We start from the raw sequence: 14,567 nt of genomic DNA on the forward strand, positions 1-14,567 counted from the left end.
GATGTTCCTTTCGATATGTCACCTGTCACATGAAATGCTTCCCCCCGTAATCATCACTACACCTGTTTGAGGCACTGTTGCGTGATATCTCTGGCAATCTCTGTCCTCTGTTCATGCTGCTAACTCGCAATTTGAACCATGGAGCTGCTTGTATTTTATGTGGAGTGAGATGAACTAAGATCTGGAGAAACTTCCATCCAATCCATTATCATTGAATTTTTATGGTTTGAACTAAACTATATTCTTCGTGGTTATTAAGCTGCTTGTTCTCGTTAGATTCATCTGTCTTACTGCTGAAACTGTACAGGAGTCGAAGAAAAGCTCAGTTTTTGATGAAATTAATGTCTGCGTGCAGCTTGGAATTCTATGACAGAGACTAAGAATTAGGAAGAAGAACACCAAAAAAAAAAGCATCCCCCTCGTCGAACCAATCCAGTGCATGCAGTCGTCTCAAGGATTCTCGTCAAAAGGACTCCACGGGTGCGTTCTCGAGTTTCTTTTGGAGCTCGGATTCTTCGTGTCTGAGCCGGTCGTTCTCGAGGGCGATCTGATCACGCTCCCTCATCACGCGGTTTAGCTCGTCGAGCAGCTGCCGGTTTGCCGACTGGAGGTGGATGACCTGTGACCACAGCTCACTGAGGTGCTTCTGCTTTCTCATCCGTGACCGGCGGGCCGACTCTCTGTTGGAAATCATCCTCCTCTGCCGCCTCTCTTCTGCCAGGCTCAGTTGGCGCCCACCTGCCTCATCCGAAGTCGTACTGCCGTCAAGGAAGGAACCTGGAAGACCGAAGCCATGCATCAATGGCTTTGCCTGGAGCTGTTGCGTGAGATAAGGCCCAAACAGAGTGCCGAAGTGGGAGGAGGTAACAACATCGTTCTGAGGCATGTTGTAATGGGCTCGGAGTGAAGGTGAAATGCTGGCGACCTCCCCAGGATGCATGGTTACAATGCTCCAAGGAGGAAAGAGATGCTGCAAGCAGATGTGCAAGGGAAGGGGAGGAAAGCTTGAAGTCTGGTAAGTCAATTTATAGTCCACTCCACAGAGTTCCTCTGCAGGATAGGCAGAGCAGACATGCATGATGATGCATGCATGGTTTTTGTGTATGTGTTGTTCACCATTATGGCTCTCTGGTGGTGATCAAACAGTGATGTGTAAATGCAGGACCCTCCAATTACATCACAGCTACCTGGTGCTGTAGCCATTAAACCTGGTGCTGGTTGGTCAACAGTGACAAGCATTTAGATATTTATGTCAGGGTGTTGATGGTGTAGCAAAGGAACATGATGATGGATCGTAGCATTATGGGTTTAAAGCATGAGGTCTGTGGCTATGCGCACCTGAGGAAGAGGCGCCATTATTGGAGGAAGTTGGGAGATGAACATATGACAGAGAAGGAAGACAGAGAGAGGTACTGAGAAATGTTGGCTTATTTTATCTGGTGAACAGAGCTTTCAATTTAAGTGTGATGATGTAATCGGGCGCTCACTTTCTCCAAAGTGAATGATTAGTAAATGATGACTGAGATGTTTGCATCTATATAGGCTTCTCTAAACTGGAGCAAATGGATAATTAGGCAAGTAGTGCTACCAAGTCTTCTGGACAAAAAAAATTGTAGAATTATACTCCTCCAGCCCTTTTGAAGTGTAAAGGAGGTTCTCCTAATCCATGACAACCTTTGTTTTAAGGTCATTCTGGTTTGCAAGATCTTCTTTGATATCTTTAGCATCACCTATGCCAAGTGCAACCAATTGGATTTCAGCTCAAGTCTGCTGTTATGCTCCTCCTTTCTTTCTCTTTTCTTGATGTAAAAGAATAACAAAATGAATCTCTTAATTTCAGATCTTTGCTGTGCTGTTGCGTAGCCACATCCATGACATTGTTCTCATCTATCCCTTTCCATATGTTAATCATAGTGGATAGGTATGAATCTATTATAGTATTGCTTCAGATTCTTCCAAACCTCTGGTACTTAACTTGGATGCATACTAAATCTTGAAGTAGCATCTTGCTGAAACTTGTTCCAAGCAGAAACAATTGACCATTTAGGAAAGTTCATATTTCATCAAAAAGTGATCAGAAAACCAGGAAATGTGGGTGCTTCTGGAAATGGTGGTGCCTCATGAGTAAGCTCCTTTATCTTTGGACTAAAGAGAGGTTTGCCCAGTGAGCATAGACATCTTCTCTTTAGACCTGAAAATGATCTCCATTGAATAATCTGTGTCATGTCATTGATTTCTACATGATTATGGACATGGCTTTGAGGCCAACATAGATCTAATAAATGCTTAAGCACAGTATAATCCCATTCTCAGTATTTTGCAACTTGCAGAAATTCTGTCCTTTATGTTGACTATTCTTCAACTTTGCAGAATTCTCTACTAAATCAATTTCTTTTTTCCTTCTTTCAACCCTAGAGATGATTTCAGGCATATATTGTTTGTCTAGATCCATCAACAGGAACTCACTGTGCTTGTCATCATGCACAGCCTGGAGAAAGCATAACCTCACAACTCTTTTTAGATCAGTCTTGGCCTCCATTATCTTTGACATTGTTGCAGGTGTTTCAAGCTTGTGGCCCTCATAAAAAGTCCATGAGATTATTTCTCAGGTGAGCAGCTATTTTCTGGGTGATATCAGCAACCATCCTCTCGTTTTGGGCTCATGTCAAATGATCAATCACCATCCATGTATCAGTGATAGAAGATCTACAGCCCCTCTTCACATGAACTTTTGGCATCTTTAAGTCACATTTTGACTCTTTATCTCCTGTCTTCCAAAGGCACCTCTTGTGTGATTCTCTGCATTCTTTTCTTCCAATGACCTCAGGTAAACAATCCCTTCAACTTATATTTATTCTCCAAGTATTATTATTGTTATTCCTCATCTGTAATATCTGATCCTCCCAGATTCTAAACATTCTATTCCCAGTCATGATATGAATGTTTTCCTTCTCCAATCAGAGCATAAGTTAGTGATGCTTGTTAGCTGTTGGCATGACATTGATTTGGCAAATGCTGTGCCACAATCCATTTTCGCCACTGGTAGTGCTTCTTGCTGAAACATATGATGAGTCACTCCGAGTCATTCTTGTTTGATCTCTGGCTTCCTCATCTTTAAGTCCAAGATCAGAATCTGGTCTCATCAGTATCATTCAACCTCATGTATGAATCAACTGAAAGAAATACATACCATAATTTAAGCTTAACATATTAAACAATATGAGTTATTTTTCAGAAGGAATATGATTCTCTGTAAAAAACTTGATTAAAATCCAAAAAGATCATCAACTATGACATGAGAAAATGAGATTTGTATCAGAATCATGACACTAAAACCTCGTTAAGCAGGGTGAGCTGATGGTTTCCCAGTCGAAGCTACGGAGATGTACGTGCCAAGGACAGAAAGGAAAAGCCTACAGACAATACAAGTGTAAGGAGAAGCAGTCTGAGGTGTTTGGTCACAGTGCAGGAAGAACAAAGAGATGATAATGATGATTGGGGTCTTTCGAGTTGCTGGTGTACCGTGTATGGAGGAGGCTGGACATGACGGCTACCTCATCTCTGCACCCTCCCTTGTCGGGTAAGTTGGGATTCAGCTGTTTGTCTTTGTGTGCTGCTCTCGATCCTGAAAGCATGAGGCAGTCATCCTCTGATGTGCTTTGAGTTCTCATGAGAAGGCAAATCTTGATCATCTTTCATTTCTGGATTTTGGGCTGTTGTTGTCCGTTTCCTGTAAGCAGTCTCTTTGACTTCTCAGACATAAAACCTAACAAAGAAAGGTAAAGGTTTCTTATTTTGTGAGTGATGCATTGAGTTTTCATTGAAAGACATACAAACATAAGTAAATCTCTTGTGAGAAGTCTGCATGTAAGAGGAGATATGATTCGCAATAAATTAGATATCTATGGTTTCATAGTCATATTCTGTATGCTTGATTTCTTTTATTATGAAGTAATTAATTTTATGAAAGCGGAATTCAATCTTTATCAACACAACAATTTACCTTTTTGTGTTCTTCCACATCACATTTTACTCGCACATAATCTACTTTGCTTGATTCCACACATCTAACTTGAAAAGACTGAACAAAAACAGTAAGTAAACACAAAGATTGAAAGGTGGCATCTATCAAAAAGATGTTGGCCATTGTAAACACAGCCACCACACACCAATAAGTAAAGAACAGATTGATTGTTGTGTACCTTTATGCGAGAAAGGTGCATCTGATCCTCCTTTTTATCAACATTATACCAACAGTGCTGAGAAATTGGAAGAACTCAATCCAGCTGATGGCAGAAACCAGTGGATAACCTTTGGAACAGTGAATTCTGAAGTCCACAAATCCCAAGTCACTGCCTTCTGTAGTGCCCTAAAAAACTCGACCACACTATCAATGTCACAGAACAGAAGTCAATAGTATTACAAGCCACTTACCAACTGACACATTAGGATACATAATTTCTGCTTCTGATTTTTCAGTTACTGCACTTTAGCAGAGATAAAAGTATGATTCTATATTCCAGTTGAAACTATAAAAGAGAGTATAAATTCCATGGTAAATAGTCATTAAAGAGATGGTAAGACAAAAGCATTCCAAAAATCTAGAACTTGGAATATAATTTCAGATGTACATATGCAGTAGATGGATATGGCTATCATAATGATCTTCAAAAAAGTATATGATCTGAGAACTTCTATAGAGTCAAACATGCAGGATATTCTTGTTTGCTATAAAATCAACATGAGATAAAGCTAAATATTGAATGAGATGTTTCTTCAAAGAGAATGAGATGGGATGCATCTCATAACACTGTTGTTATATGTTCCTTACTGAAGAAGATTATTTTCTTGTTGCATGGTTTAGCTCCAGTGAGCAGTGTAAAGGAGAATTCATGACATATATGATCGAAATCCACATTGGACCTTTCCAACTTAGAAGACCTTCAATTGATCCATATGTCTCAAATCCCACGTTTAGTGGCACACAAGCACAGTGGAAATGTGCCTTTTCTCTGGTAGCTGACCTAAGCTACCTTCTTTCGATCATCTCATCTGCCCCATAACACGAATATTATACTGCTGCTTTCTCATCCCACCCCCCACCATCCTTGCATGAAGAAGATGAAAGAATTAAGAGTAGTGATCCTATTACAGATAGCAATGTGCAGCCAAGAAGAAGAACAGTTGTTTTTCATTCTTCACCAAAAGAAATTTCTTCCTTACAAGGGCAGTTTTGATAAGAATTCATTTTGATTCTTGAAAATTAACTTCAGTTCAGCTCAAAAGTTTGCTTCTTTCTCTATTCTCGTTAGCAGTCTGCAAAAGTGAGAAAGAAGGAAAAGAAGAAGAAGTGAGCTGTGATTGTTTCCTTTTGCCATTCAACTTTGTGGTGACTCCTGCTTTGACATGGCCAGCAACTTGGTGTGCAGAGTCTCCGAGAAACTAGAAGCCCTGAGGAGGGGGAGATGCGGACAAAAGACCATGGTTGGTAGACCACCATGTGATGATTGAGAGCTTTGAAGAAGAAGACGAAAAGGAGGAGGAAGAAGGTGGTCAGACAAGAAGACTGCTCGAAACAAGGCATCAAAGCTGTGCACCGAGAAGGAAAAGGGGGGTCACAGGGGTGCACCAGGGAAAGGCCTTCAACCGGTGTCTGCCATGGAGGGGCAGCAACATGATGTGGTGACCCCCACCGGGGAGTGCCGAAGCCGGCACAACCCAGTGGGGGTGGTGCCGGCCGGCCGCACCTCACCCACTCCCCACTGCAACACCCCGTCTTCGCTTCTCGTCTATGATTCCTCTGCGTATGCCTCCATTTGGCTATTCCTCCTGCAGCTGCATGCGACAGATAATTATACTGTCGAGTTAGTAAGACAAAGACAGTTTCTGCAGAGCAGCTCCACTGTTGTCTCCCATCACAAGGAGGACAGATGAGATGCGTGAGCTACAAACTGGTTGGAAAAGTAGATGATTTCTTCTAGCGATTAAATGTAGTAATTATGGATTCTCGGATTCCTCGGTAATCTAAACCGAGCCCTTCCAAACCTTACATCACAAGCATTCATTGAGGTTTTAAAGATAAATTACACTTATATATATTATGTATAATTATCTTTAAAAATACAAATTATATTTGACATTTATAACCCAAAAAAAAGAAGAAGAGTAAAACTGTCAGTCAGTTTATCTGGTAAATATAAACTGTCAGTCAGTTTATCTGATAAGTTGAAGATAATAGCCAGATCAATTAACGAATCGGACATGAAATGATAAAGATCGGCAATAGGATAATGAAAAATGAAATGAAATAAACAAACATGTGAACCTCCGATATAGATGTTGAGATGATCTATTTCACCTCCACCACCACCACCATCATCATCATCATCATGATCCCACATCTGTCGCAACTATACGGAAAGGAAGGTACAATACTTCGTGGTACCATCACTCTGCCTGCAACTTTTTCTTTCACTTGTTTAGGTTTGTAGTGCCCCTGTGTGGTGGGCAGTCCAATAGGATTGGCCGAGTGAGGATAAGGCAAGGATTTGTTTATGTTAACTGCTGCTAGTAGTGTTTGATATAATACCTGCGTGCGGAAAAGTACATGCATTACCATATCTTTCTTGGTGGCTGCCTCCATGGATGTCGCTCCAAATGCGGGCTACTGGAGGTTAAATAATACGGTAGGTAAGTAGTGAAGGCTGAGGCAATCTCGCAAACAGCTTACGTGCACTAAGCATGGCGTTGTTAGAAGGGCGAGTGGACCACCGCCGGATCGTCCTCTTGGCCGTCGCCATCGCCATTTATATTAGCTTTCACGTCGCTGTCGACGGACGTGGCGTGCTTTCCGGTGTCGCCGCCGGGATTGCTGGAGTTGGGGCGCCGAGACGCCTCTTCCTCGTGAAGGAGGATGACAGAGGAGCAGCCGTGGATGCGGACTCGAGTATGGTTGCATATTGTGAACCGGTTGGGCCGTGCACCAAATCGATCTATTCTCAGAATCAATGATTCATGTTTGGGCTTACAGAGTTCTGGGCCCAATAGGAACAAGGAATCACATCAACACCAAAATAGCTAGCAAAGGCTTTATTAACTAAATTAGCTAGCAAAGGCTTTATCGAATCATTCATTGCAAAATACTAACGAGGTAAATATCATCAAACACCATAAATCACATATAAGCCTCATCTATGCAGCAGCAGCAGCAACAACAAGCAACATTCTCCTACACGTTAAAGGCATTGCTGAAGTACCTACCACATTCATTGCCACTGCACCTTACAAGAGGATGCATCACTTTTATCAGCATTATACGCCTCGCATATAATAAGCAGTCTTTAAATATAATGCTCTCGTTGCTTGTAAAGCAATTAACGAGCCACATGTAGCGCCCCACTTTCGGCTGATGAGTACCGAGTACAACCCACATGGAATGGGATAAAAGAAATGGCAAAATAAAATAACAGTGTTTATAAAAACACTGTTGCAAGGAGCTATGTAGGTTTACTAATATCATGCAAAACATTTGGGGAATGATCCAAATACTTCTATGCAAGTATACTTGCATTTATACTCGGTGTTGCCAAATAAAAAGCTCTTGCAAGATAAAGCCGCATACAAAAAAACATGTTCAAGGAGACAAGAAGGAAACATGTCCAAACATACACAGGTAACTCCAGACAAGGAAAGCATGTCTGTTAACGAAAACTTAGCACATGCCTCCAATGTGGACCCAACTGAAAGAGATGACTGTTCTTTTACCTATTCATCTACATGCTTATTTTGCTCATTCTGATCACTGTTGCAATTTTGAATGTCAAAACAATCACATTAGTTAGCTTCATAAGCAAAACAAAAAGGTTTAAAGTGTTTGTTCGATGAAATCAAAAGCATCATATGTATGTTGTTAACAAATAAAGCTGGTCTCGACATTAAATTATAAGAACCATTTGGCAGGCACATAGAATCAGATCTCAAAGGTTTTGCTTCAAAGGACAGTTAGAGAAGACATTAAAGAGAAATTGTTCCAAATGAAGCAGGATAAGACATCCAAGAGATCTTAGCTAATGTTCAACAAGATGCAATTTATCAGTACCACAGTAGATTTCTCCGTGAGTGAAACTATAGACAAACCAGAAAGATTCAGTGCATGGCTTAGTAAATATATCATCTGGTGTTTCGTAAGCAAACGTCACAACCAGAACACAAGAAATAATCAATGCACATAAAATAAAATAAAATTCAATCAGTATATCCCATATGATAGGATATGATCAATGTGGGACTTCTTTGGTCATCATAAAATATTCAGATTGTAAGCAAAGGAATTTCATGAAAGTCAATATGACCTATTTATCACCAGATGTAAGCAGCAAAGTACACCCATACTTGAGACTATATCCCAAGAAGACAAATATATGTAGAATGTGACTATATTTATTTTTGAGAATACATTATGAAAGAAGAAAAATAAAGAACACAGAAATCAAAATTAAGAAATCTCCATTTCGATAAATCACTGCAGATTTTTCAGGTTAAATGCTTTGTAGACAGTAAAAAGTATAAGATTCATTATTTTTGTTGTGTGGATCTAATAAGAAGAGTCATGTATAACTAAAACCCAACAGCTCAGCTCAATATAGAATCGACACCAATGTGAATATGGATTAGTGAGCAAGACTAGCAGATGAAACCCCCATTGTATACAGGCCATGAATGATTAACTCTAACAAATAAAGCATGTTAAGAATTTCTAAGTTTGTTTTATGAAAATTAATTAATATAATTAACAACCATCGCAAGAAGGCTAGGAACTCATCTCTTTAACCAGAATGGTCTGGTGATATAAAGCAAAATGCATAAGCAAGTAATCAACCAAGTTCAGCAGCTCATATACAACAAGGTTCTGAACTCATCTCTTCAACCAAAGTGGTTTGGCGATATAAAGCAACATGCATAAGCAAGTAATCAACCAAGAGCAACAGCTCATCGGAACATAACAATTACAAAACCTGGAAGAGAAAAGGGACCATATTGCATCAACCCAAATAAACAACTTATATGATGAAAAAGCTATATTTTCACAAGCCACATTTATTCAGATTGTTATTGATATATAGTAGCACCTTGGAAAACCAACTTCCAAATGAACAGTTGACAGAACTCTAACAAATACCTCATTATCACTAGGGCTGTCCTACAACAGAAAAATAACATTGTTATAGATCAACACAACAACATTGGAATAGAAGATCACCATAGCCTGGTGTGCACTTAAAATAGAACCACCCTGGTTTACCAGTTCTAAGCTTCAGGTAACACTTCAAAATCATACCTGAGAGGAGCTTCATCACCGGGGATAACACTACCACCTGCCCTCCTTGCCTTCTGCTTCTCATATTCAGGATCATCTGTTGGCAACTCGAATCTACAAAGGGGACAGGTGTTACGGATCCCAAGCCATGGCAAGATGCACTCCTCATGATAATGGTGCAAACATGGCAGCCTCTTAACTCTATCCTCTGCCACGATCCCATCCTTACAAACCGCACAATCGGCATCAATGTCGGCAGCGTCTTCTTTTGTCATAACAGCTGAAGGGAGGTTCTCGACCACTGATTTTGCTGCTGGAGGGCTACCCTTGGTGTTGCCATCCTGCTCGGTGAAATGCCCAAACAAGACCTCGTAGGACTCGTAATCAGATGTGTAGACCAGGCCATCTTGATCCTCGAAATAGGCTTCAACATCATCTGGATCAAAAGGGCTCCTCCCTAAATTGTTCATGGCCAAAAGTATCTCCCAATTGACGTTTCTGACAACATCTTCTGGCTCAACCTCATCACGACCCGATCCCCCAATGTCATCAGATCTCTCCTCATCACCAAGAACCATGATACTAAGGACATCCCTTTCTACGTCCTGACCATCGATCTCCTCCCAATCAAACCCCTCGTTTGCATCTCTCCGGCCGTCGCTCAATTGGAGGGTGTCCCAACAGAGAGGAAGACCTAAATCGTCGGAGATCCTATATCGGTCGACTTCGCCGTCATCAGAGATCCCGGCAATCTGCTCGTTGCCCATCGCCACGATCTGCCCATCGGAGTCCGAATCAGAGTCGAACCCAACAACCCTAAGGCCGCCGGAACCTACGGGCCGGGCCCTCGAGAACTCGGTCGACTCGGAAGGGGAGCTCCTCCTTCCGATGAAGAAATCATCCGCTGCCCAGTCCGGTACGACAACCTCCCGATCCACGTCCTCCCCTGCGTCGTTATCGTCGTCCCTCTCGAATCCTGACCCTAGCCCGAGTCCGAGACCGATGTCGAGGCAGCCGGGAGGACCGATCTCCTCGGGGCCCTCGGAAACCCTAAAGACGGGGGAACCAAAGGGCTCGGGAAAGGGGTCCATGGCAGCGCCGGAGACGGAGGGCGGAGGGCGGCGGAAGAGGTCGAGTGAGAGCGTGGCGTGGTCGTCGTCGTCGTCGTCATCGGAGTAACCTGAATAGTCGGAGCCCGAGTCAAGCTCTCCAAAGGTGGGGCCGGACGAGAAGACAGGGACAAAGGGATCCCGATCGGCGATGGCCGAGCCGGCGGCGGATTGGGAGGGCCAGAAGGAGCGCGGAGGGGGGAAGCGGGCTGGTGGTTCTTGGTGGTCGCGATCGTCGGTGAGGCGGAGGAAGAGGTTGGGAGCGTCCGCCATGGAAGACGATGAGATTGCCAGGGAAGAAAGAGAGCGTCGCCTCTCCACCCGAGGGGTTGGATGGGGGAGAAATTAAGGGCGGGTTCAGGGGCGTGTCGCGGCCCCAGATGGGGAACGACTAATGTCACGAAATCACGCGTTGGCGAGCATCAAGAACAGCGCCAGCCACTCTGGCCCGTTCGATTTGCGCCAAGTCACCATATCGCGACTTGAGTCGGACTGTAGGCAGGGTTGACCGGTCGGCGGATAAAGTGGTCTTGAACCTACGAACGGGTATGTATCAGATTGGATGTACGGCACCAGGACCCACGACACCGCCCCTACTCCCTCCCAGGTGCGAGTCGAGGTAACCAAACCGACGAAGGAAATTAAACGTTGGCTTAGACAACGTCTGAATCATTCATGGGTGACCCACACCTGTACGATTTCAGGGGTGACGCGGTTTCGTGAACAGACACAGCGACGTAAGTGGGTCCCGCTCATCCAGGCCGTGTCCCCGCCCTGACATATTTCTGGCTGATTCAGTCGAGCAACGGTTAGGCGCGAGACCCTGTCAAGGAGCAACAATTAATCTAGTTCTACCCATCCGGCCAGCACCCAGCATGACCCACCGGTGACGTAAGTGGGGCATGGGACACGTAAGATTGACTTTCTTTGATATCCGGATTTATCCAAATCCGATCGAAGACTTCGATCCATTGAAATTGAGTTGAAATATTTTCTTTCTAGGATTTGGGATAAGAATAAAACGTAGATACCAAAATAATTAGTCGAATTCATACAAATGCATTTTGTCTCCATGCCTACTTGATCCATTATATTTATATTTGACTCGAAAATAGAAATCTGAAATGGGTTCGGATTAATTAATTGGATTAAGATTTATATTTTTTATAATTTTATTTTAATCATATCGTAATGTAACAATGATCGACCAATAATGATCATTATATTTACGTGGCGTTAATGATTGACCAACAATGATGGATGAAGATGACCTTGTTAATGTTGTTCACTTTATGGATTTGTTTTTGCATGTACACTAACACAATAAATTATCCAAAGCATACAAAGAGGAATCCAACAATTGAGTAATTGAATTACCTTCCAGTTTCATAGGCAGGTCCAAAATCTTATGGAATCCAAGGATTGATGGAGATCCCATGTCAACAATCTGCACGTCCTGTTCATCAAATAAAGATGATTAGCAAATGTTTCTTGAATAATCGGAATGATTGACACAGCCTCTCTTACATTAGAAATGTGCAGCATGAAGATGGAATCAATCTTCACGGTTAATCCTTCAATAAAGATTTCACATACTTGAACAATCTGCATCAATGAAAGAATAGCAACAAAGTGACAAGAGCCATTGATGAACAAGAACAGAAGAGTTGAGACCTGTAACACTATAAATGTCCATTCAACCAATTCAGCTTATATTCTGCTACAACCTTTCCACTAACAGAAAACACTTCATACTGTTGAAACAGAGAAATCACTGTTTGAATCTGCGTTTACTTTTTAGGCAGTCCAAGTCAGTGACAGGAATAGATCACAGAAAGATATGAATTGCTTTTGGCTGGAATATTCCATGTGTCTGCTGAATGACCTATTACAACATTTTACTGCTCAGTAACTTAAGATTCAACATGTGAAGAAAAAATTAAAATGCTTATAAAAATACCAAGAATTAAGCTGTAGTACTTGCACTAAATAAGTTGAAGATTCTCCAATGGCAACTACAACCTTGCCTTATCAAAGCAATGAAGGAAATTATTCTTAGGTCCTTCCAAGATCTCAATGACGTACTAGTTTGACTGTTTCTGCATTGTACAAATGACAGTAGCTGGGTAAATGTACATTTTGTTTCCTTTGTGTGCCTCTGCCAATGGATTTAGAGAACAAATATCTTATGAAGTCCATAGAGCTTTCTTAGTGCATCAGGGTGCTCTATAACTGTCCAGCATAAATTTGCTTCAGTCAGGATATAATTGTCTGACTAGCAGACCATTAAACACTGTCTTCCTCTACTAACTTCTCAGCATGTGGCATACTTTGCCACCGTACCTGCCTTTTTTTTATATATAGGAGTACAATCAGTGTAAAAGTTGTGCCAGACTTTGTGCCTCCAACTTGACATCATATGGTGAACTTCAAACAGAAGACCAAGTATTCACGGTCATAGCCAGACAAAATTCAAGGCACCAACAAATTGCCCAGATTAAACAAATTGCCCAACACTTACAATTTTATTAATGTTATTATATTGTATTATAATAGATAACATGTGCCATCTAAGTGTTGGGTCATTAATTTTATTTTGAAGAATTTGACACATTGAATTCAGGGAGCAGTGGGTCCTACATAACATTATGAAGAAACTCAAAATAGCATGATAAAAATATAATCCAAAAGAGATGACTTTTGCTAAAGTGGGATATCTCTTAGAAATCAGGGTAAAGGGAAAACAATATGAAACACATACTGAAAAAGGAGTTCTCATGTGAATAACAGAACACAAAACATGCTATGGAAGTGTGAGAACTACCGACTCTCTAGATCTCAAATCCTTGACAATCATAAGTGTATCAGTAATTAAAAGCAGAGAGAGCTTCTATTACGATAAGTGACCACATAAATATATCTATGAAGTATCTTGATTAACATCCATTGGAGAAATTTATAGTTCCCTAAATAATGTGATTAGATTATAGAAAAGATAATTTAGCAACAAATTAATCAAAGAACTTTGGAGAATATTATACATAATCCCCATCAGCTGGAGACCAACACATGGCCATCACCATGCATTGTCATAATGATTTGAATTATATATCCGATGCTTCTATAACAGCCCAAAAAGCAGAATGAAACAATCAGAGAACTTTGAAGACCATTGCAGTGTTATCCACATTAACTTCAGATCAACAAGACTCATCATTTTGCTTTGCCTTAGGCAAAAACAGAAAAACATGGTTCTACATATGCAAAATGATGTAATCAATAAAATCAATAGCAGAATTAAATCCTAAGCAAGGGATTATGAACTTGTAATCATGCTGCGAAAAATAAGCAAGTCTTCTATCAGTGTTCACATAACACTTCCAAAGTAATTGATAGTAGTTAGAGGTATTATGCCTGAAAAAGAATCAATGTCATACTTGAGATGATTGGCAATACACAGCAATCAGAGAACTTTGAAGACCTTTGATGTATTATCCACATATAAGTCAGATCAACAAGCCTCATCATTTTGTTTTGCCCCAGGCAAATACAGAAGTAAGAAAATATGTATAGATGGTAATTTATGAAACAAAACCATTATCGATACAACCCATCAGATTTTCCTAACTTGTTCCACATAGGAGACTTGAAGAAATCTAAATTATCATATAACCATGCAGTCATAATTTCATGGTGCAAAAGCAATTCTTCAGTAGCTCATAGTTAGATGTCTTGTACATGCTAAATCATATAATGCAATTTTTCATGGTATTTTGTGGTCAAGCAACACAATACTTATACAAATACATTTCCAGAAACAATGGTGACATAATGACACATGAACAGGAAATTCAGAAAGGTTTTTCTCTACCAGTCAGATCAAGTTATCTAACAATTGTATCCTTTAGCAACTACTTTGAAAGTGCACAGATTAGTTATCAATTCAACGATGCAAATTAGTCATCAATTCGATGATGCAAATTAGTCATCAATACGAAGATGCAAACCAGCCAAATAGAGAAAAAAACAATCTGTAGCCATCAACATGATGTTTGCATATGTAATGTAGAGAGCTTCCAACTCACCCTGAAGTCATGCGGGACATTGGATATGCCTTTTAACAAATTATTGAGGCAACATCG

General features: G+C 41.0%; 1 protein-coding gene, 2 long non-coding RNA genes and 2 other non-coding genes across 5 annotated transcripts; 1 reads left to right on the forward strand and 4 right to left on the reverse strand.

Moving 5' to 3' along the window:
* Positions 1 to 310: 310 nt before the first annotated feature.
* LOC103977479 (uncharacterized) lies at positions 311 to 3,414 on the reverse strand. The gene is made up of 2 exons (XR_010495016.1): positions 3,337 to 3,414; positions 311 to 3,173 (listed from the first exon to the last, which is right to left on the reverse strand). It is a non-coding gene; the product is annotated as an uncharacterized LOC103977479 (long non-coding RNA).
* On the forward strand, positions 2,565 to 3,801 carry LOC135633468 (uncharacterized). Its single transcript, XR_010495017.1, has 2 exons — positions 2,565 to 2,827; positions 3,349 to 3,801. It is a non-coding gene; the product is annotated as an uncharacterized LOC135633468 (long non-coding RNA).
* A 5,252-nt stretch (positions 3,802 to 9,053) lies between these two features.
* On the reverse strand, positions 9,054 to 10,799 carry LOC103977480 (uncharacterized). The gene has a single exon (XM_009393003.3). It carries the CDS (start codon positions 10,696 to 10,698, stop codon positions 9,307 to 9,309), a length of 1,392 nt encoding a protein of 463 aa, XP_009391278.2. The 5' UTR covers positions 10,699 to 10,799; the 3' UTR covers positions 9,054 to 9,306.
* Positions 10,800 to 13,572: 2,773 nt separating this feature from the next.
* On the reverse strand, positions 13,573 to 13,648 carry LOC135634474 (small nucleolar RNA R160). The gene has a single exon (XR_010495382.1). It is a non-coding gene; the product is annotated as a small nucleolar RNA R160 (small nucleolar RNA).
* Positions 13,649 to 13,883: 235 nt separating this feature from the next.
* Positions 13,884 to 13,959, reverse strand: LOC135634475 (small nucleolar RNA R160). The gene has a single exon (XR_010495383.1). It is a non-coding gene; the product is annotated as a small nucleolar RNA R160 (small nucleolar RNA).
* Positions 13,960 to 14,567: the final 608 nt, after the last annotated feature.

The sequence above is a fragment of the Musa acuminata genome, chromosome BXJ3-3 (genome assembly GCF_036884655.1).
Source record: "Musa acuminata AAA Group cultivar baxijiao chromosome BXJ3-3, Cavendish_Baxijiao_AAA, whole genome shotgun sequence".
Lineage (NCBI taxonomy): Eukaryota > Viridiplantae > Streptophyta > Magnoliopsida > Zingiberales > Musaceae > Musa > Musa acuminata.

Coding starts and splice junctions, on each gene's coding strand:
- LOC103977480 (XM_009393003.3), bottom strand. CDS start 10,698: ATGGCGGACGCTCCCAACCTCTTCCTCCGCCTCACCGACGATCGCGAC.